Source organism: Notolepis coatsorum (assembly GCF_963971535.1).
Source record: "Notolepis coatsorum genome assembly, contig: SCAFFOLD_2200, whole genome shotgun sequence".
Taxonomy (NCBI): domain Eukaryota; kingdom Metazoa; phylum Chordata; class Actinopteri; order Aulopiformes; family Paralepididae; genus Notolepis; species Notolepis coatsorum.
Window position 1 is genome coordinate 1 of NW_028170361.1, and position 22,500 is coordinate 22,500.

The 22,500-nt window shown below is 47.2% G+C and overlaps 1 protein-coding gene across 1 annotated transcript in view; it reads left to right on the forward strand.

Annotated features, from left to right (window-relative positions):
- Positions 1-16,648: 16,648 nt before the first annotated feature.
- The window catches only part of LOC311248549 (activating signal cointegrator 1 complex subunit 3-like), a gene marked incomplete at its 3' end in the record, with an annotated part of 9,403 nt that continues 3,551 nt past the window's right edge, over positions 16,649-22,500 (forward strand). The window contains exon 1 of the mRNA XM_084339415.1: positions 16,649-16,844. Coding sequence (XP_084195541.1) covers positions 16,668-16,844 — 177 coding nt within the window. The remainder of the gene's footprint in view (positions 16,845-22,500) is intronic.

Below are 22,500 nucleotides of genomic sequence, written 5' to 3' on the forward strand. Positions count from 1 at the left end.
TCTCCACCGCATGGGGTGCGGTGCCACCAGGTAGATCAGCCATTAGAGACCGGGTGGGGGGGGGGGGGGGGGGTTGAGCAGGTTGCGTCATCGCAGTGTGTCATCACGACTAGCCGACGTTTCAAACCAGCCGGGCTGGTAACATGCATAAGATAAGATGATCCTTTATTAAGGGAAATTCACGTGACAAAGCAGCATGTCAAGTCAAGTCAAGAGTTTTAATTGTCACGGCATACAGGTATACAATGAAATGCGGGTGGTCTTGCCCGCAACGATGTGCAATACAGTGGTACATATAATAGAATCAAAAGAAGAAACAACATTGTGCAGTAACAGGTAGCAGGTAACATGGAGTGACATCTCGGTATCTGTACATAGTTATTTACAGAGCATGTGTGACATGCTAGTTAGCTTTGGTAGTGCAATACACTGTTCCTGTTATTCTAATTTAAAGTGTCCTTTCCTTTGGCCATAAGTGTGCGTGTGTGCGACATGAGTGTGTGCCCGCTCATGTTAAAGTGTTAAGTGGCTGCTCGTGTGTGAGCGTGCACAGTGTGCGTGTCGTGTGTGTGTTCATGTGTGCTTGTGTGTGGACAGTTCAATGTTCTGAGCACTCAATGTTCATTGTTCATGGCTCTGATGGCCTGGGGGAAGAAGCTGAGCCTAAGCCGCTCTGTCCTAGTAGCATGGGGGGGGGGGGGGGGGGGGGATACAGAGCTTCACAGTCTGATAATATAGATACAGCTATAAGATACAATAGAAGAAGTACAAGAAGATACAAGTTAGTACAAGATAGTGCAATTTGAAGTGGTGCGTGTGCAGAGAAAATTAGTCATCTCTCTAGTTATGCTTTATTCGCTTAGTAGCCAAACTATCGCCACTGATGCCAGGCAATGCTAACCGTGCACATGCATGTGTGCGTATACTTTTTAGGGTGGATTTTCCCTTCAAAGGGTAATATAGTATACTGCACCTTGTGTATACTAGTGTTTACTTTTACTCATAGTATATTCATTCAAATTATGTATGTATGTATGTATGTATGTATGTATGTATGTATGTATGTATGTATGTATGTATGTATGTATGTATGTATGTATGTATGTATGTATGTATGTATGTATGTATGTATGTATGTATGTATGTATGTATGTATGTATGTATGTATGTATGTATGTATGTATGTATGTATTGCCTATATGCATTGTAAGTAACGTATAACATACTCGACAGGGCATACAGACCCTCATCTGCACCTTTTTGTTTTCTCATATTTTTATATTCAGAGTTCATTATATTGTTTACCCTGTTTATTTTTCTCGTATTTTTATATTCGGATCTCATTTTATTGCCTACTGTATATTTATGTGTCTCTACTATTTCCCTGCCCATACCTGTACCTCCCCTCCTCCCTCCCCTATGTCGCTAAGACACCTGCATTTCCCCAAGGGGATCAATAAAGGAATATCTTATCTTATCTTATCTACCCTCCAATCTCCCCCCAATCCCATTCAATCTTGTTAGCTGCAGCTCAAATGTATCCCCTTGCCCCACTTTGCCTTTTGTGTCTCTGTCTGTGTTTTGTGTATTTTGTGTGTTTGTTTTTGTTTTTGCTGCCATTTTGCCCAGGTCTTGCTCGAAAAAGAGATCTTTGATCTCAAGTGACTACCTGGTCAAATAAAGGTAAAATAAAAAAAACAGCTGCACTGTAGCCTTGTTTAGTCTCAGATCTGCCGTTAGTGCCGTACCCGTTAACAGCTGCACTGTAGCCTTGTTTAGTCTCAGGTCTCAGATCTGCCGTTAGTGCCGTACCCGTTAACAGCTGCACCTGCAGCCTTGTTTAGTCTCAGGTCTCAGATCAGCCGTTAGTGCCGTACCCGTTAACAGCTGCACCTGCAGCCTTGTTTAGTCTCAGGTCTCAGATCTGCCGTTAGTGCCGTACCCGCTAACAGCTGCACTGTAAGCCTTGTTTAGTCTCGGATCTCAGATCTGCCGTTAGTGCCGTACCCGCTAACAGCTGCACCGCAGCCTTGTTTAGTCTCAGGTCTCAGATCTGCCGTTAGTGCCGTACCCGTTAACAGCTGCACCGTAGCCTTGTTTAGTCTCAGGTCTCAGATCTGCCGTTAGTGCCGTACCCGTTAACAGCTGCACCGTAGCCTTGTTTAGTCTCAGGTCTCAGATCTGCCGTTAGTGCCGTACCCGTTAACAGCTGCACCGTAGCCTTGTTTAGTCTCAGGTCTCAGATCTGCCGTTAGTGCCGTACCCGTTAACAGCTGCACCGTAGCCTTGTTTAGTCTCAGGTCTCAGATCTGCCGTTAGTGCCGTACCCGTTAACAGCTGCACCGTGCTGCAGTACAGTAAGTAACACTTACATTGGACCCTGGGAGGAAACTTTTGACAGGGGCAGCTGGTTTTCCAAATCAGCAGCAGTGTGTGTGCATACATTAGCATGACAATGAAGTCCTTTTTTTATAAAAAAAATTTGGAACGAATGGAGAGAGAAAAAAAACAAGATTTTCCAAAGATCATTAAACGATGCCAACTTCATATTTACAACATATATATACGCGTTACCTCAAGGTGGATATCGTGGGCAGGCATACATTTGCATGAATTAGCATAACGTAAGGAGTGCGCGGGGAGACGATGACTCCTCGTTACAAAGGAAGACAAAGTCGATAAATCTAAAACAAGGCACCGGACGCTGAAGTGAGGACGAGGAGGACGAGCTTCTCAGTCGGCGCCGGAACACAGGAGCGAGTCTGTGCAGAGGAGGGCGACGTTGTAATTCACACATGAATATTTATAAGCGGGGGGGGGGGGGGGGGGGGGGGGGGCGCTCTGAGGAATTGACCACGGGGGAAATAATTGGGCAAAACGGGGGAGAAAGATAGATAGAGGGAGAGAGAGGGAGAGATGGAGAGAGAGATAGAGGGAGATACAGAGAGCGATGCCCCACAGTCATTCAGAGATAGAATATCCTCCACTTATATCCAACCCCTTACCCGTTTAGCCCGAGTGTGAGGGTATTTGAGGACGTTAAGCGTCAGCGTAGTTAGAATAATAATAGATGAAGAAGCACATTGTAGTCGTAGGCGGCAGGGTTTTAATCGTCTGCGGTTTTCGGAGATTCAAAATATTTGTTTGTCATATTATGCACAGTTAAACAGCCAGTTACAATGTAAATCTTACTCTGCTAGTCCACCCTTCACACAGATTCACTAAACATAGACTTAAGCAGTCGGAGTGTCTGTGTAGCGTTCACAGTTCAGTCAGTCAGTGAGGTCACATCGCAGTCAGAGTGTCTGTGTAGCTTCACAGTTCAGTCAGTCAGTGAGGTCACATCAGCAGTCAGAGTGTCTGTGTAGCTTCACAGTTCAGTCAGTCAGTGAGGTCACATCAGCAGTCAGAGTGTCTGTGTAGCTTCACAGTTCAGTCAGTCAGTGAGGTCACATCAGCAGTCAGAGTGTCTGTGTAGCTTCACAGTTCAGTCAGTCAGTGAGGTCACATCAGCAGTCAGAGTGTCTGTGTAGCTTCACAGTTCAGTCAGTGATGTGAGGTCACAGCAGCAGTCAGAGTGTCTGTGTAGCTTCACAGTTCTGTCAGTCAGTGAGGTCACATCAGCAGTCAGAGTGTCTGTGTATGTGACGGTGCGGCTCCGTCACTGACTTTGCGGGCAGTGCGCATACTGTACATACACACACACTCATTGTCTGTCTTTCCATATACCATAACCGTATAATGTAATGTGGTGCGTTTCATGTGGACAGCGCACATGGGAACACACACACGCCATATGCCGCGGAGCAACACACACACACACACACACACACACACACACACACCAAACATTCCCTCTTGTCAGCTTTCGTAGGATGTCCGAATGCGCACAATCATTTCATTCCGTTTCCGTTGTTATAGCAGAATGACGTTCATACAGCAAGACATTCATTCATCACATCACATTTATTTACTCACAGTCATGATGCATTCGCTTCGCTCTGCACTCCTAGGTTGACGTGTTGGCCAAGCAGAAGCACACATATCCGCCAGGTTAAATGGGAGGGGTTGACGCAAGGTAATCGTCACGTGAGCGATATGATTGTATTGTACTGTTTACTTGGTTATCTGTAATTTAAAACAGTTGGAAGTTATGTGATATAGTGGAGGATATATATTTTGTGTGTAGGAATTGGTTTAATGTGTTAAAAAGAATAATAATATGTACATCCTGTTTAAAGCCTAGTGGGAGGGGCTATTGGATACAAGAGAGCTGCTTTGGCCCAGGGACGTCAGTCTTGAATGGACTGAGTTACAGTGAAGGTAACCAGGATCCCTAGTAAAACGTGTTGGTATTGTTTGTAGTAGAAGTAGTAGTGTATATTGTGTATTTAGACTTTGTGTAGTGTTAAGTATTAAGTATATTTTGTTTTGTTTATTTGTTTTCTCTTTTTCCACTTTTGTTAGATATAGTAAGTATAGGGTATTTTGGTTTACGTTACTTTCACTTTTCACATTTTTTGTAAAACTATATCACCTCTGCACTTTTGGGAGGCGGGAAATAAACACCCACCAACGAGATCTTTCGACTACGCCTGTTTATGAGAGAATCAAAGGAGTTCGGGAGAGGACCCCGTCACATATGGTGTCAGAAGTGGGATGGCTAGCCGAAAGAAGATAACCCGCCTGCCCAGGCAGCGCGCCGGACTGCGCTCCCAGAGACAAGAGCGAGATGAGGAGTTGGCAGCCAGTGATACCGACCGGGCTTGGGAGACAGACCCGGAGGACGAGAAGGGCGCTGCAGCCCCAGCGCCGACCGGTGGACCAGGGGGAGAACTGCTGGTAATAATGAGAGACTTCCTAGCAGGACAGCAAAGGAGAGAGGAGGGCCTGCTGGCAGAGATTCGAGGCCTGCGGACCTCTCTTCCACTGGTTCAACCAGCTCCCCAGCAACGTCAAAATATTTCACTGCCTGCCCCAAATTTGCATGACCCTATTGCAACTCCAGGGACAGCAAGCAACCCCAGACTTGACCCGCCAACACCTGCACCCCGGCGTGGGTACCAGGATGCACCATCAGTGGAACCCTCTCTGCAGTTTTCTGACTCAGTCAGTAGGCCGGAGCAGTCAAGGCCAGATTGGAGGCACTATAGTGAGCCTAAAATTCCCCAATTTTTGATGGGTGAGGACATTGAGAACTACCTGTTACATTTTGAGCGCATGGCTAGAACATGGAACTGGGCGGAAAGTGAGTGGGCATGCCGACTCGTGCCACTGCTGTCCGGGAAGGCATTGGAGGCCTACATGGCGATGGATGAGGAAAGAGCCCACTGCTATGCAGACCTGAAGACGGCGCTGCTGATGAAGTTTGACATCTCTCCAGAGATGTACCGGCAGAAGTTCCGGTCCACTGCGGTACCACCGGGAGAGAACCCCACCGAGACCTATCACCGCCTGAAGGGGCTCTACCGTCGCTGGATTCGGCCCGAGCAGCACAGCAAGGAGGAGGTTGGAGAGGCGATAATCTTGGAGCAGTTACTCCTGCTACTTCCCTCCGAGGTGAGGACATGGGTGAAGGAGCATGAGCCAGGGGAGGGACTGGCAGCTGCTAAACTGGCTCTACAGTTCGTCAACGCTCGAAGAGGAGGACCAGCTGTACGCTCCACCAGTGCAGAACCCCGGCAGTTGCTCCAGCCACCCTATCTAAAGCCTGCACCGCGAAGGTATAACCAGGAACCTCCAGGTAACCCCAGCTCTGCCCCAAACCAACGATCAGCCGGTAAGGACTTTGACTTTGTGTGTTACTATTGCCAGCAGTCAGGCCACAAAGCTTCTGAGTGTCCCATACGCAAGGCTAAGGCCACAGGCGCTTGCTATGCACCCCGGCCTGAGGTGGAGACTACCGGGGATAAGGAAGTGCAAGCTCAGCACTATAGGACTGTGACTGTTAATGGCCGCCAGGTTACTGCTCTGTTGGACACTGGTAGCTTTATGTCATTTGTGAAACGCAGTATAGTACCAGTAGGCAGTGTGGACTATAGCCGCCAAGCAGATGTGTTGTGTGTGCATGGGGATAAGCATCTGTACCCCAAAACAGAGATAACTGTTACCCTTGAGAACCAGCCTTACCTATTAACTGTTGGGGTGGTAGACAATTTGCCGGTAGATCTCATATTAGGGAGAGATTTACCGATACTGGTGGATTTACTGCAGGAGACAGAATTGCCAGTCCAAACTGTCTCGGGGAAGAGGGGAGATGTTGTGTGTCCTGTGATAACTCGAGCCCAGGCAAAGGCTGGAGTCCAACCACTCCCAGATTTTGACAGTAGTCTGTGTGAGGGTGGCACTAAGGGGCCAAAAAAATCTCGGCGCCAACGCCGCTTTGAGAAGCAGCTAAAATCTACCGAACCTGAACCAACAGACAAAATGTGGGAAGTGCCTGACAATATTTCTGTGATACAGAGGGAAGATGTGACTTTGAAACCGTTGTTTATGCAAGTGGTAGAAGAGACCAAAACAAATTGTGTGGGAAAGGAAATGTTCATTGTTGATAATAACGTGTTATACAAAGTTACAGATGACCACAGACGTCTTGTGGTGCCTGCTAGCTGTAGAGGACTGGTCATGCACCTAGCACACACCCTCCCATGGGCCGGCCATCTTGGCCGCCATAAAAAAAATTTACGGGTTAGTGCGCGCTTTTATTGGCCCTGCATGTACACTGACATTGATCAATATTGCGCCACATGCCCCACATGTCAGAAAACATGCCCTGCCCGCAAATCTGACCGAGCTTTCCTCCAGCCACTCCCTGTCATCTCTACTCCATTCCGCAGGATTGCTATGGACATCGTGGGCCCTCTGGTGAAAAGCAGCGGTGGACACCAGTACATCCTGGTTGTGAGTGACTACGCCACCCGTTTCCCAGAGGCCTTTCCCCTGCGCACCATCACCGCTCCCGTGGTTCTGCAGGCTTTGGTACAGCTGTTCTCCAGAGTGGGGATACCAGATGAGATCTTGACGGACCAGGGGACCAACTTCACCTCTAGGCTGATGCATCTCTTCCACAAACAATTGGGCATCTCAGCGATCAGGACCACCCCTTACCACCCACAAACTGATGGTTTGGTCGAAAGGTTCAACCAGACGCTGAAGAGGATGTTGCGGAAGTTTGTGGATGACACTGGCAAGGACTGGGATCGCTGGCTCCCATTTCTGCTCTTCGCCTACCGAGAAGTTCCCCAGGCCTCAACAGGTTTCTCACCATTTGAACTGTTGTATGGCTGGGAGGTACAGGGACCGTTGGATCTGCTCCAAAAGGGCTGGGAGGGTCCTTCCACCCATTCGAGTGACAGAGGGGTGGTGCAGTTTGTGCTGGAGATGAGGGATCGGCTGGCCGGATACCAGGAGGAGGCAGAGGTCAACCTGCGTGAGGCCCAGAAAGGTCAGAAGGCCTGGTATGACCAACAGGCCAGGCACCGTGAGCTACAGGCTGGCCAAAAAGTCCTGTTGCTCCTCCCTTCGTCCAACAGCAAGCTCTTGGCGAAATGGCAAGGGCCATACCTCATCACCCGCAAGATGGGTCCTGTCACATATGAGGTGCATCACCCGGACAAGAAGAAACAGAAACAGACTTATCACGTGAACCTCCTGAAACAATGGAAGGAACGTCCAATCCAGGCGCCAGGAACAGCTCTGCTGGTGAGGGAGGTGGACGTGGAAGAGGAAGTGGAGACAGGACTGAGAGCTCTAACTACAACTGCTACCCCTGTCTTAGTACATCTAACTCTAGAGCAAGCTGCACAGCTCCTCCAGGTCTTCCAGGAGTCTCCATCCCTCTTTGCCGCCAGGCCAGGGAAAACCACCCTCATTGAGCATGTAGTTCGCCTAAAAGATAGACGGCCAATCCGCCAACGTCCCTACCGTGTCCCCCAACAGCTGGTGGAAAAGCTGCGACTGGAGATAGAGGAGATGTTGAAGCTCGGAGTGATTGAACCTTCTAACTCAGAATGGTGCAGTCCGGTAGTCATTGTCTTTAAAAAAGATGGTTCACTCAGGATATGCATTGACTTCAGGAAGCTCAATGCCATCTCTGAGTTTGATGCCTACCCCATGCCAAGGATCGACGACTTACTGGAGAAGATCGGAGCTGCCAGATACATCACAACCCTGGATCTCTGTAAAGGATACTGGCAGGTCCCGCTGGAGAAGTCGTGTCGGCCATATACAGCATTCCGAACACCAGCTGGCTTGTACCAGTTCACAGTGATGCCCTTTGGACTTCATGGAGCACCAGCCACCTTCCAAAGACTGATGGACAGAGTCCTCCAGGGGTGTGACCACTGCAGTGCAGCATACCTGGATGATGTGGTCATCTTCAGTGCGACTTGGGAGGAGCATGTCCAAGATGTGTCACTGGTGCTGGGAAGAATCCGAAAGGCGGGATTGACACTCAACCTTGCCAAGTGTGAGTGGGCACAGCAGGAGACACGGTACCTGGGCTACCTGCTAGGACGGGTTGAGGTGCGTCCGCAAGTGGATAAGGTGGAAGCTATCCAAAACTCCCCTCGACCTCGGACCAAGAAGGAAGTACGGTCCTTCCTGGGATTGGCTGGCTGGTACCGACGTTTTGTGCCCCAGTTTGCAACCATTGCAACCCCACTTACAGCACTGACCAATAAGGACCAGAAGAATCCAGTAAACTGGTCAGAGGAGTGTGAAACGGCTTTCAAAGCATTGAAATCCCACCTATGTTCTTCCCCTGTCCTCAAGAGCCCGGACTTCACCAGAAGATTTCTGGTACAGGTGGATGCATCCGAAGTTGGCCTTGGAGCGGTTTTGGCCCAAGGAGACCCTGGGGAAGAACATCCAATCCTATACCTGAGCCGCAAGCTGAAGCCACCGGAGACCAGGTATTCCACAGTGGAAAAGGAGGGCTTGGCCATTAAGTGGGCGCTGGAGAGTCTGCAGTACTACCTGCTTGGACGGGAATTTGACCTGGAAACGGACCACCGAGCTCTTACCTGGATCAACTCCATGAGGGACCACAACAGCCGCCTTACCCGATGGTACCTCTCACTCCAGCCATTTAAGTTTAACATCCGACACCGATCGGGCAAGACCAATGTGGTGGCAGATTACCTATCCAGGTTGCCGCACATCGCCAACCTCGAGGAGGAGAGGGATGATGTGACGGTGCGGCTCCGTCACTGACTTTGCGGGCAGTGCGCATACTGTACATACACACACACTCATTGTCTGTCTTTCCATATACCATAACCGTATAATGTAATGTGGTGCGTTTCATGTGGACAGCGCACATGGGAACGCACACACGCCATATGCCGCGGAGCAACACACACACACACACACACACACACCAAACATTCCCTCTTGTCAGTTTTCGTAGGATGTCCGAATGCGCACAATCATTTCATTCCGTTTCCGTTGTTATAGCAGAATGACGTTCATACAGCAAGACATTCATTCATCACATCACATTTATTTACTCACAGTCATGATGCATTCGCTTCGCTCTGCACTCCTAGGTTGACGTGTTGGCCAAGCAGAAGCACACATATCCGCCAGGTTAAATGGGAGGGGTTGACGCAAGGTAATCGTCACGTGAGCGATATGATTGTATTGTACTGTTTACTTGGTTATCTGTAATTTAAAACAGTTGGAAGTTATGTGATATAGTGGAGGATATATATTTTGTGTGTAGGAATTGGTTTAATGTGTTAAAAAGAATAATAATATGTACATCCTGTTTAAAGCCTAGTGGGAGGGGCTATTGGATACAAGAGAGCTGCTTTGGCCCAGGGACGTCAGTCTTGAATGGACTGAGTTACAGTGAAGGTAACCAGGATCCCTAGTAAAACGTGTTGGTATTGCTTGTAGTAGAAGTAGTAGTGTATATTGTGTATTTAGACTTTGTGTAGTGTTAAGTATTAAGTATATTTTGTTTTGTTTATTTGTTTTCTCTTTTTCCACTTTTGTTAGATATAGTAAGTATAGGGTATTTTGGTTTACGTTACTTTCACTTTTCACATTTTTTGTAAAACTATATCACCTCTGCACTTTTGGGAGGCGGGAAATAAACACCCACCAACGAGATCTTTCGACTACGCCTGTTTATGAGAGAATCAAAGGAGTTCGGGAGAGGACCCCGTCACAGTGTAGCTTCACAGTTCAGTCAGTCAGTGAGGTCACAGCAGCAGTCAGAGTCAGTTTCTACCCAATGTCCTGTGGAAACTGTGGCCTTTAGGTGGAAACTGTGGCCTTTAGGTGGAAACTGTGGCCTTTAGGTGGAAACTGTAGCCTATAGGTATAAACTGTAGCCTATAGGTAGAAACGGTAGCCTATAGATGGAAACTGTAGCCTATATGTATAAACTGTAGCCTATAGATGAAAACTGTAGCCTATATGTATAAACTGTAGCCTATAGGTAGAAACTGTAGCCTATAGGTAGAAACTGTGGCCTATATGTATAAACTGTAGCCTATAGGTAGAAACTGTAGCCTATAGGTAGAAACTGTGGCCTATATGTAGAAACTGTGGCCTATATGTATAAACTGTAGCCTATAGGTAGAAACTGTGGCCTATAGGTAGAAACTGTAGCCTATAGGTAGAAACTAGGGATGTTCGATATTGGCTTTTTTTTTTACCGATATAACGATATTGTCCAACTCTTAATTAATTAATTAATTAATACTGATATCAACCGATACCGATATGCAGGGGTTCTCCCCCCCAAAAAAACTGAATAATTTCAGGTAATTAACATTACATATATCTTGTTGTAAAGCAGGGTAGCCGGACCAGCACTCACAGGTTCAATGTTTTTTAATGGCAGCCTGAATAAAAAGCAGACATGTTTCGGACAATGTCCTTCTTCAGTGATATGGCTAGTGTAACTGAGGGGTACAATTCCCTGACTGTATTGATAAGTATGGTATCATTAAACCACTACTGCGTTATGTACATTACTACTGGCCATACAGTACACAGGTATATGAGATGAACACCCCCACAATAACACGGCTTAACAAGAAAGTACTGTTTATAATAATATTTATTAGAAGAGCACCAAGATTATCTTACATTTATTAAGATTGAGAGTTGCGCTTGTAAGGCGAAGAATGTGCATGAATAGGTCAAGAGCGTAAGTCCATGAGCATATTACGAAGGGGATAATTAATACCACCTGTAGCATAAGAATTATATATGGTACACTAGTAGGTCAGCTGGAGATACTAAGGGGTTCCCTCCGGTTGTAAGCCAGCAGGGGAGAGGAATGTTCGAATGCAAAAGTCTGGATCAACGAGGAATCAATAAGCTCCAGCTACGGGAGGCGGTACATATACTCCCTCGATCGGCAGACGAAAGCAGCAGCTATAATCCAAGTATGCGTGCAGCATGGATGAAAGCCAGCCAGCCTCCTCCTAGAGACGGGCTCGAGTGATGCTCCTCACGGGTTGATCCCACACAGCAGCGGGGTAGACGGTTCTCTGCTCCAGCAGCCACGGTACCAAAGCAATAATCCAGCCGGAAAAGGCTCTGCATTCACCGGTGTAGATTCTCCTGTGCACGGTACTTCACATTAACTAGGTCGAACTTGACGTTATTTCACTAAGCTCTGACACTTTTACTATCCTATTCGCACGCGGTTATAAGTGCTCTATTTAGACGCAAAGTTGCTCACTTCACTTGGTCGTTGACTCGTGGTGAAGGCTTTAACGTTTGAGGGTAACTCGTTTGAGGGTAACTAAGACTAAGTGCTTCTGTATCCACCTGCGACGTATTTATACGTAAGGTGAACAATCTAGTACCAGCCTTATTTCTGTCTCATATTACTGCGCAGAACCGGGCATGTTCAGGCATGTCTTAGCGGTGACTTTGAACTAGACATTGGGGGTATGGCCGTGGCGCCTAGGGGGGTCGCTGTCCAATAGGAGAACGAATATTATGGTCTGGCCTGTACTAGGTAAAGGGATATTCCGTGTATATGTACAAAGAATATACAAGGGATATCAGACGATATACAAATATTATACATGGGATCTCAAGCAATAAATATATATATTCGGTTTAATCTGACCCTTTGTAACAGCTAGCCATAATGTAATGACTATATATATATATATATATATATATATCTTGTTGTGGAATTAAGTACACAACATTATGCATACTTTTGACAATAAATATATTTATACTGTACAATTGCTTGCTTGTTTTTTTTGTTTCTTTGACCGGTAATATTACATTTTAATGTCAATATCGGTAGGCCGATAATATCGGACATCTGCAGTGGAAACGGTGGCCTATAGGTGGAAACTGTGGCAGAGGAGAGGAGAGAAACCGATCTTATAGAAGACACTCTTCTAGACTCTCGCTTGACTCTCCTCCTCCTCCTCTTCCTCACAGTTCCTCGTCTCCAACACAGAATACGCAGTGTGTCCGTGCAGAAACACACGCGCTGGCCGTGCGCGTCGAGGTGCGAGCGGTCCGTCAGCGGTCGGCCCTCCTCTGCCCTGCCCGTCCGCAGCCACAGTCATCCTTCACTTCCTCCAGCTTAAGTGTACTCTAATAAAGTTGCTCTTTGATGCATTAATAACCTCTTCCTCCTCTCTGCTGTATCACGCTGCGAGCGTGGTGGAACCAGGCTGTGGGCCGCGGGGCTGCCTCTCCAACAGCCCCTCCTCCTCCTCCTTCTCTTCATCCTCCTCCTCTTCTTATTCTTCCTCCTCCTCCTCTTCCACCTCTTCCTCCTCCTCCTCCACCCCCAGCTTCCCTCCTCCACCTCCCCAGATTCCCTCTTCCTCTTCCTCCCCAGCTTCCCTCCTCCTCCTCCACCCCCTCCCCCTTCCTCATCCTCCACCTCCCCAGTTTCCCTCCTCCTCTTCCTCCCCAGCTTCCCTCCTCCTCCTCCTCCACCCCCTCCCCCTTCCTCCTCCACCCCCTCCCCAGCTTCCCTCCTCCTCCTCCCCAGCTTCCCTCCTCCTCCCCCAGCTTCCCTCCTGCTCCTCCACCCCCTCCCTCCTCCACCCCCTCCCCAGCTTCCCTCCTCCTCCTCCCCAGCTTCCCTCCTCCTCCTCCACCTCCCCAGCTTCCCTCCTGCTCCTCCACCCCCTCCCCCTTCCTCCTCCACCTCCTCCCCAGCTTCCCTCCTCCTCCTCCCCAGCTTCCCTCATCCTCCTCCACCTCCCCAGCTTCCCTCCTCCTCCTCCTCCTCCCCAGCTTCCCTCCTCCTCCTCCCCAGCTTCCCCCCTCCTCCTCCCCAGCTTCCCCCCTCCTCCTCCTCCTCCCCAGCTTCCCCCCTCCTCCTCCTCCTCCTCCTCCCCAGCTTTCCTCCTCCTCCCCAGCTTCCCTCCCCCTCCTCCTCCCCAGCTTCCCTCCTCCTCCTCCTCCCCAGCTTCCCTCCTCTTCCTCCTCCTCCCCAGCTTCCCTCCTCATCCTCCTCCTCCCCAGCTTCCCTCCTCATCCTCCTCCTCCCCAGCTTTCCTCCTCCTCCCCAGCTTCCCTCCTCCTCATCCTCCTCCCCAGCTTCCCTCCTCCTCCTCCTCCTCCCCAGCTTCCCTCCTCCCCAGCTTCCCTCCTCCTCCTCCTCCTCCTCCTCCTCCTCCCAAGATTCCCTCCTCATCCTCCTCCTCCCCAGCTTCCCTCCTCCTCCTCCCCAGCTTCCCTCCTCCTCCTCCTCCTCCTCCTCCTCCTCCTCCCCAGCTTCCCTCCTCCTCCTCCTCCTCCCCAGCTTCCCTCCTCATCCTCCTCCTCCCCAGCTTCCCTCCTCCTCCTCCTCCTCCCCAGCTTCCCTCCTCCTCCTCCTCCCCAGCTTCCCCCCTCCTCCTCCTCCTCCTCCCCAGCTTCCCTCCTCCTCCTCCTCCTCCCCAGCTTCCCTCCTCATCCTCCTCCTCCCCAGCTTCCCTCCTCCTCCTCCTCCTCCCCAGCTTCCCTCCTCCTCCTCCTCCTCCTCCTCCCAAGATTCCCTCCTCCACCTCCCCCAGCTTCCCTCCTCCTCCTCCTCCTCCTCCTCCTCCTCCTCCTCCTCCTCCTCCTCCTCCACCCCCTCCCCCTTCCTCATCACCCTTTAATTATTTCTTTCTATGAGTGTTGGAGCAAGGCGAGGGGAAGCGGAAAGTGATGACATATTTTTTTATGAATCCTTGAATAAATGATACTGCTGTCTAAGCTCAAGGCGTCCTGAACCACCCTGAGTGAGAAAACAGGTGGAGTGGAGAGGAGGCGAGATGAGAGATGAGATGAAGAGAGGGGGAGAGGAGAGGAGAGGAGAGGAGAGGAGAGAGGATCTTCTTAAGATACTAATTAGGCCTGGAGTGTTTTGCTGCCAACATGGTCCAGCAGCACAGGCGGGCCCAGATTCTGCCCAGACGGTCTCTGATTAGCAGTAGTATCACATATAGGGCTGTTGAAACACCCAATCTGGAATTACAGTTAAAACACCCAATCTGGAATTACAGTTAAAACACCCAATCTGGAATCACAGTGTGGCACTTTATTTACATCGGTCATTTGCGTACATGTTATGTTATGTAAACCGGACATGTATTTATCTCCGTCAGGCAGCAACAATAAGAGGTCACACAAACATGTCATGGCCACATAACGTCCACAGCCCCCACGCATCGTCTCGTGACGCAGCCCCTGAGACGTTTTGATCACGCTTTGATCTCTGGTCTTCATTGTAAACCTCTGTGTGTTCTGCAGGCAGCGGTCGCTCTCTCTCTCTCTCTGTAGAATCAGAAGTGTGGCTCAGTCTATCTCCAGACGGCCCTCCTCCAGTCCGTGTGCACGTCTCTGTGTGGCGGCGGCCGTCCTTCAAAGGGGACATTTCTCTCCTTATCTGAGACGCAGTGAGATTGAGGGCTGTCGCCCACGCTCTGTTGCCATAGCGAAGCCAGGCGGAGGGGCAGTCTGATTGACAGCCGTTCCCACCACTCAGGTGTTCTGCCTGCGCTGTTTCCACTTCTCCCGCTCCTCCCCTGCAGTAGGTGGGCAGTGAGGACCGGAGTTGCAAACTGTGATTTTAATGAATGCAACTCACTCTCTAAAGCAGTGGTTCCCAAACTGTGGTGCGCGCACCCCTTGTGGTGCGCGAGCGCCCTCTAGGTGGTGCGTGACATGAAAAGGCTAATGGTGGTAAATAAAAAAAAATATATATTTCTTTCTTTTTTTTACAATAAAATTTCAAAGTCAAACCTTTAGTATTATGGATATTAAACATGCTGGCAGAGTACATGCATCCATGTTGTCGTGAACATTTTTATTAAATAAAGAAATTTCCTATCCATAGCCGCCGTGGGAAGAGATAAAATAAAAAATAAAATCTGTGCACCAGCAACAATCTTTTCTAACTGAAACCCACTGGGGGGTGCGTCAGCTAGGTCGGGAGGCGACAGGGGGGCGTGTAACTGTTCCGCAACAGTAAGTGACTTCCGGGGTAGGCCTGATTGGCCCCGACAGGCACGTGACGCGGCAAACTCAGGACGCGCAACGAGGCTGCTGAGAGCTGTCGCGCGGAAATAGGCTGTCTATTGCCATTCTCTAACACAAACTCTAACCTTAACCAGCTCCTTAACAGCGCCTAAACTTAACCGTTCTAACCTTAACCAACTCCGAAACAATGCCTAACCTTAACCTTAACCTTAACCATGCCTAACCTTAACCATAGAAAAAATATTGCCATTCTCTAACACAAACTCTAACCTTAACCAGCTCCTTAACAGCGCCTAAACTTAACCGTTCTAACCTTAACCAACTCCGAAACAATGCCTAACCTTAACCTTAACCTTAACCATGCCTAACCTTAACCGGCGAAAGAATACATGTTAAAAAAAAATCACGTTAAAAAAAATAAATTCAATGGGATTCGAACTCGTCAACAACGGACCGCAGGATCGCAGGACCGCTGCTCTGCCAGGTGAGCTGAAGCGCCGAATGAAAGTCATAGCGTATTTGGACGGTTACATCATTCCGCAAGCTCTGCCGCTCCGCTCCGCGGAGCGTGCCGCGCGGCAGAGAAAGTTGCGCGTCACGTGCCTGTCGGGGCCAATCAGGCCTACCCCAGAAGTCACTTACTGTTGCGGATAAGCTATAAGCGACAGGGGGTGCGTCAGCTAGGTCGGGAGGTGACAGGGGGTGCACGGCCAAAACAGTTTGGGAACCGCTGGTTTAAACAAACCGTAGATGGTTCTGGCCCTGTGACTCATCCACAATGCAAAAATAAAGAAATAAATACAATCAAATATAATGGTAATTAATTAGGCAGTAGGATCTTCAAAATCACTCAAGTTTATTTTATTTCTCCCATTTTATTCTTGTTTTTCTGTCATTAAATTGCATTTATTGTTACTCTTTGTTCCTATTTTATTGTCTTGTTACTGTTATGTTTCTTTGTTTATTTGTGATTGTAAAGAACTTTGTAGTAATGTTTTGAAAAAGGGCTGTAGAAATAACATTTAGATTCTGTTCCCCTCTTCTCGTGTGTGTGTGTGTGTGTGTGTGTGTGTGTGTGTGTGTGTGTGTGTGTGTGTGTGTGTGTGTGTGTGTGTGTGTGTGTGTGTGTGTGTGTGTGTGTGTGTGTGTGTGTGTGTGTGTGTGTGTGTGTGTGTGCGTGCTCTCAGATAGGGCAGCTGGTCTTCAAGGGGATGCAGCGTCTGAACAGGATCCAGTCCATCGTGTTTGAAACGGCCTACAACACCAACGAGAACCTGCTGATCTGCGCGCCGACCGGCGCCGGCAAGACCAACATCGCCATGCTGGCGGTGCTGCATGAGATCAGACAGCACATCCAGGGGGGCGTGCTCAGGAAGGACCAGTTCAAGGTGCGCCGTTCATTTAGACATCTATTTATGTATGTATGTGTGTGTGTGTGTGTGCATTATTAGTGATGCACCGATGTGAAAATTGTGGCCGATACCGATAACCGATATTAATATTGCTGTTCTGGCCGATACCGATATTTACCGATGCCGATATCTCTGTATAGAAAACACTTTTTTTATGATAATCAAATAAAGAGCTATTTTCCAAAACGCATATTTTTTTTTACTTTTGTAACTTATTTTCAGAAATGACTGATATTTTGAAACTATTTAAGGCCAAAACATGTCGGCCCTATCTTGATATCGGACCGATACCGATGTGTAAAAAAACGACCATATCGGCCGATATTATATCGGCGGCCGATATATCGTGCATCACTATGCATTATGTATGTAATGTGTGTACATTATGGTGTGTGTGTGTATGTACAGTATGCACTGTATGTAAACGATGTATAAAATGCAAACATAAGAATAGGTATAAAAGACAATAAAAGTAGTACAACGTAGAACGTGCAAATGTAACGGAGGTCCGTGAGTAATATCCACCGTCACGATGAACGTGTGTGTTGAGAAGTGACTGTGGCAGTAAGCGGGCTGCGAGTTAAACTCACTTCAACCCATAACGGGGTTAAAGGACACATAGATACGGTACCCAGCAGTGAATTCACCTCTTAGTGCAGCGGTCTATGTGGGAGACCCGGGTTCGAAACTCCCTCTGGGCATCGACATTTAACACAACGCAGACGGAGTAACAGACGATCGGTCACACAGACACAATAACGTGTTGCTCGAAGGCATGTGAGCGCCCCCCCCCCCCCCCCCCCCCCCCCTAGAACATAGAACAAGAGCTCTCGCACTCAAAACCCCATCATGCCAAACCCGAATACATGTACTACAAGTGAAAAAAACTATTAATCAAAAACAAGAACGAGTCGATTTTAAAATAAACAAGCAATGAAATCTTAAAGATATGTAAAAAAGATTATTTGTATGACTGCATGAAGTCTACGACCCTTAGTTGTGATCTGTTATTCACTTAGTTACCAGTGATGCTGTTGTGCTTTCCTCAGCGCAACCCATGCAGTTCCTCACACTAGCTTTAGTCAGGTGGCCTCAAACCAATGCAGTCGATGGGGTCACGCTCTCTCTCTCTGTCTGTACAAGCGGGCAGAGGCCCACTGCAGTTTACGCCACAGTTCGCACACAGAGTGACCCGGTTGACTTCCTATTGGTCCGCGGCCAACTGCCCTGAGCAGCGTGGACCGTGCCGAGGATCAACAACACCGTGGGTGTATGCAATAGGGCTCCACCAATCAGAACCGTCCCCTTATTTTAAGTGGACATTTGTGAAATTATCTAGAGTCTATCCTGCTAAAGAAATAGGAACATATAGTAGAATAGAATAGAAATCCTTTATTTATCCCAAGGGAAATTCGGCACTACAGATCGCTCACAGTAAACAATAAACATTTAGATGGTCAATAAGACTCAAATAAGAATATAATAATATAAAGAAAATAAGAATAAGAAGAAAGAATAAAATACCGTCCGGGATGCATGAACATTAAAGGCAACCAATTTGTGTTCAGCCTTTCATTCAGCGTTTCTCTGATTGGCCACACGGCCACGTGACCGCGCTAGCACACGCCCTTATCCGCGCCGCGCCGCTCTGTGTGTCGTTGCGCCGCCCGCGGCAGAGAGTGACGCGTCGGCCGCGCATGCGCATGAGGCTCCCCCAGGTGCTTGTTGGTTAATGCCATATCGCCATATCAGCAGTGTATATGACATAACTGTAGCATATAGATTGATAGGCCAAGTTGTCCTGAAAAAGAAATTGTATATCACTTAATTTTGCAATACAGGGTTGAGGTTAGACACATGTTGTGCATGAACCTTCAAGTTCCCTGGTGCAAAATATAACATTTTGGCAGCCCATGAAACAAGACAAACAATACAGTAACGGTAATAATCAACAATTATTTGTAAATAGAAGAAAATTCATTCATTGTCCTTGTGTTACATAAAACCCATCTGTGGCCTCACATAGAGGAAGGGCGTAAATACATGTTAAGATATTCAAAATCGTCACAGCAGTATAATAATAATAATACATCTATTTTATATAGCGCTTTTCCAGGTGCTCAAAGATGCTTTACATGGGCAGGAGAGACAAACTATGGCAAAACAAAAAACAGAACAAAACAGAACAAAAATAATACATGACAAAATAAAATAAAACCGACAGAATTAGAGGTCAACAGCAAGATTGAAAAGGTAACGCATACTTCAGAAGTATGATATTTGAACATGGTCCCCAAAATGAATGGAAGCGAATGAGGAGCCTGACACCTGGGAGGAATGCGGGTGTTGCAGCGTTGGGGATGTTTAAAAAATATAATTTAATATATAATATAATATAATAATTTGTGCTTCACCTAGAAATCTGGTCAGCAGCCTCCACTGATGTAGCGTGATTCAAACCCCCTCAATGTGCAGTTTCTAGTTAATCAGTCAGCAGCCTCCACTGATGTACAGTGACGAGTGAATCTGGTAGTTGGTTTATGACGTTAAAAACGCGAAATAACATAACGTTACAGCGTACAGTTTCTAGTTAATCAGTCAGGCGTCAGCCTCCACACTGATGTACAGTGACTGACGTTAAAAACGCGAAACAACATATAACGTTACAGCGTACAGTTTCTAGTTAATCAGTCAGGCGTCAGCCTCCACTGATGTACAGTAGTCACGCGTCAGCCTCCACTGATGTACAGTGACGCGTGACGCGAATAACATTATACATTATATAACGTTACAATGTACAGTTTCTAGTTAATCAGTCAGCAGCCTCCACTTATGTACAGTGACGCGTGAATCGCGTAGGTGTTTTGATAAATGCATTGTGTATTCGCGTGATTCGATTCGGACAAATATTACAGCTCTGCATTTCATTTCCGGGACCTGCCGCTCGCAGGGACCTCTGCCGCGCTCGCGGCAAAAGGGGGCGGGCTAGCGGCGTGGGGTCGTGGCCAATCAGAGAAAAGCTGAACACAATTTGGTTGCCTTTAATGTTCACGCGTCCGGGATATACATTCTGGTATGTATATACATTCTAAAATCTTAAATATAAAATAAACAGCCAAAAATATACAGAAATATATAGTAGAATGTACAGTTATGAGTGTATAAAGTGTAAAGTGACCAGGAAGATTAGTAATATGAGGCTCCTTGAATGTGGCTAAATGCTTTAATTGCATTTCATTTCAAACCATTATTTAAACTCGAAAGGCAGCCGAGGCATATCAAATCATTATTATTAGAATCATATCAAACATTAAGACGACAAGACGAGGCAAAAAAGCCAGGTTAACAAATCAATTAAATTATAACTTGATTGACAAATGTTGGAGATCAATGTTTTAAACTCTGCAACAGAGGGGAGAATCTCAAGCTTTAAGGACTGTTGGAGTTCATTCCATGAGCTAGAGGGGCATCATAATGAAATGCAGGTTTACCTTGTTCAGAGCAAACTCTGAGGACCTTAAGGACCAGCCAGTCACTAGAACGGGTTCCATAGGCTCTAAAATTCTATTCCAATAATGATGTAGTATAAGGAGGTAGCTTACCAATAATGATGTAGTATAATGAGGTAGCTTATAGGGATGCCCCGATCACGTTTTTTGCCACCGATACCGATCGCCGTGAGCCATATCGGCCGATACCGATAGTTTTTGATTAAAAATAAATTAAAAATTATTTTATATAATTTTTTTTTATAAAATATATATATTATATAATTAGACTTGTACTTGTATTATCTGCGAGACATCGCCACCACGCAACAAATCAAAATGCTCGCTATCTGCAAACAGCTCCACTGTCTGTGTGTACTCTAGTAGCCTCCAGCTCCAACAAGGATTCTCCTGTACTGCAGCTGGACCCTATTAGTAACGTTACTGTGCTTTGGTCATATCACATTCAGCAAGCCCTCAGCTCGAATACGCATTGAATCAATGTTATAAGACATTGATATCAAGAGCTATCTGTAGCTACTGCTAGCCGGCTAGATGACGTTAAGACAGAACTTTTTAGTTCAATGGGACATTTCGTTTTGAACAGTGAACTAACGTCAGCTAACGCAAGCTAACGGAGGTATCAACATGGACCAATATACTTGCTGGAGCATTCGTTGATATCAGGAGCTATCAGTAGCTAGCCGGCTAAATACCGTTAGACAATGCCTACTAAAAGTGAATAGTTGACTGGGTAATTTTGTTTAAACAGTAACGATAGCTAGGTAGCTAACGTTAGCTCAGGTCGAATGCACTATAGACTCGAGCAGAGGAGCCGCCTCTCAGTCCTCTGTGTTTACAAACTGTACACGGGTGCGGGCGGGGCAAGGGAGCAGCGGCAGTTTGCAGGTCCTGTGTGTCTGAGACAGACAGCGAGTGAGATCTCGCTTGATCGGTTTCCGCGATCGGCGAATATGACTCATTATCGGAATTCACAGATCGCATATTTATACTGATTATCGGCCGATAACGATCGGTGGCCGATCGATCGGGGCATCCCTAGTAGCTTACCAATAATGATGTAGTATAAGGAGGTAGCTTACCAATAATGATGTAGTATAATGAGGCAGCTTACCAATAATGATGTAGTGTAAGGAGGTAGCTTACCAATAATGATGTAGTATAAGGAGGCAGCTTACCAATAATGATGTAGTATAATGAGGTAGCTTACCAATAATGATGTAGTATAAGGAGGTAGCTTACCAATAATGATGTAGTATAAGGAGGTAGCTTACCAATAATGATGTAGTATAAGGAGGTGGCTTACCAATAATGATGTAGTATAAGGAGGTAGCTTACCAATAATGATGTAGTATAATGAGGTAGCTTACCAATAATGATGTAGTATAAGGAGGTAGCTTACCAATAATGATGTAGTATAAGGAGGTAGCTTACCAATAATGATGTAGTATAAGGAGGTAGCTTACCAATGATGATGTAGTATAAGGAGGTATCTTACCAATAATGATGTAGTATAAGGAGGTAGCTTACCAATAATGATATAGTATAAGGAGGTAGCTTACCAATAAGTACCAATAATGTGAACAAATTGCCATTCCTAATTTGTTCTTATCTGAATGTGTTCATATTATATTCATGGAATTGTTTATTGTTTAATTGTTTAAAAGTACATTTTATAGGGCGGATAGGTAGTGTAGCGGAGATTGCGTTCGTCACCAACCCCGGAGCTGTGAGCTGGATTCGCCTGTTCGAATCCAGCTCACAGCTCCGGGGTTGTCACCAGCTTGGCTGGCCGTTCACACCAATACAATTGGCTGTATTAGAGGGTGGGAGAAGCTGGCGGGGTGGGTCCGGGTCGTTGTAAACAGCGACTCCTACAGTTCGGTCGGGGCGCCTGCTAAGCGCGGATAGGACCTGAGTGGGATAGTGTGATCCTTCCACACGCTACGCCCTCTCGGGGAGGATCCGCGCTGCCAGGTGAAAAGAATCGGTTGATTGGCTGGACGTGTGTCGGAGGAAGCACGTGGTAGCCTCCACTCTCCCAGATGATCTGACTGGGGGGTAAGTGCGCAGCGACCAGGAAGGGGATTGGGAATTGGCATACGACTAACATTGGGATGGGA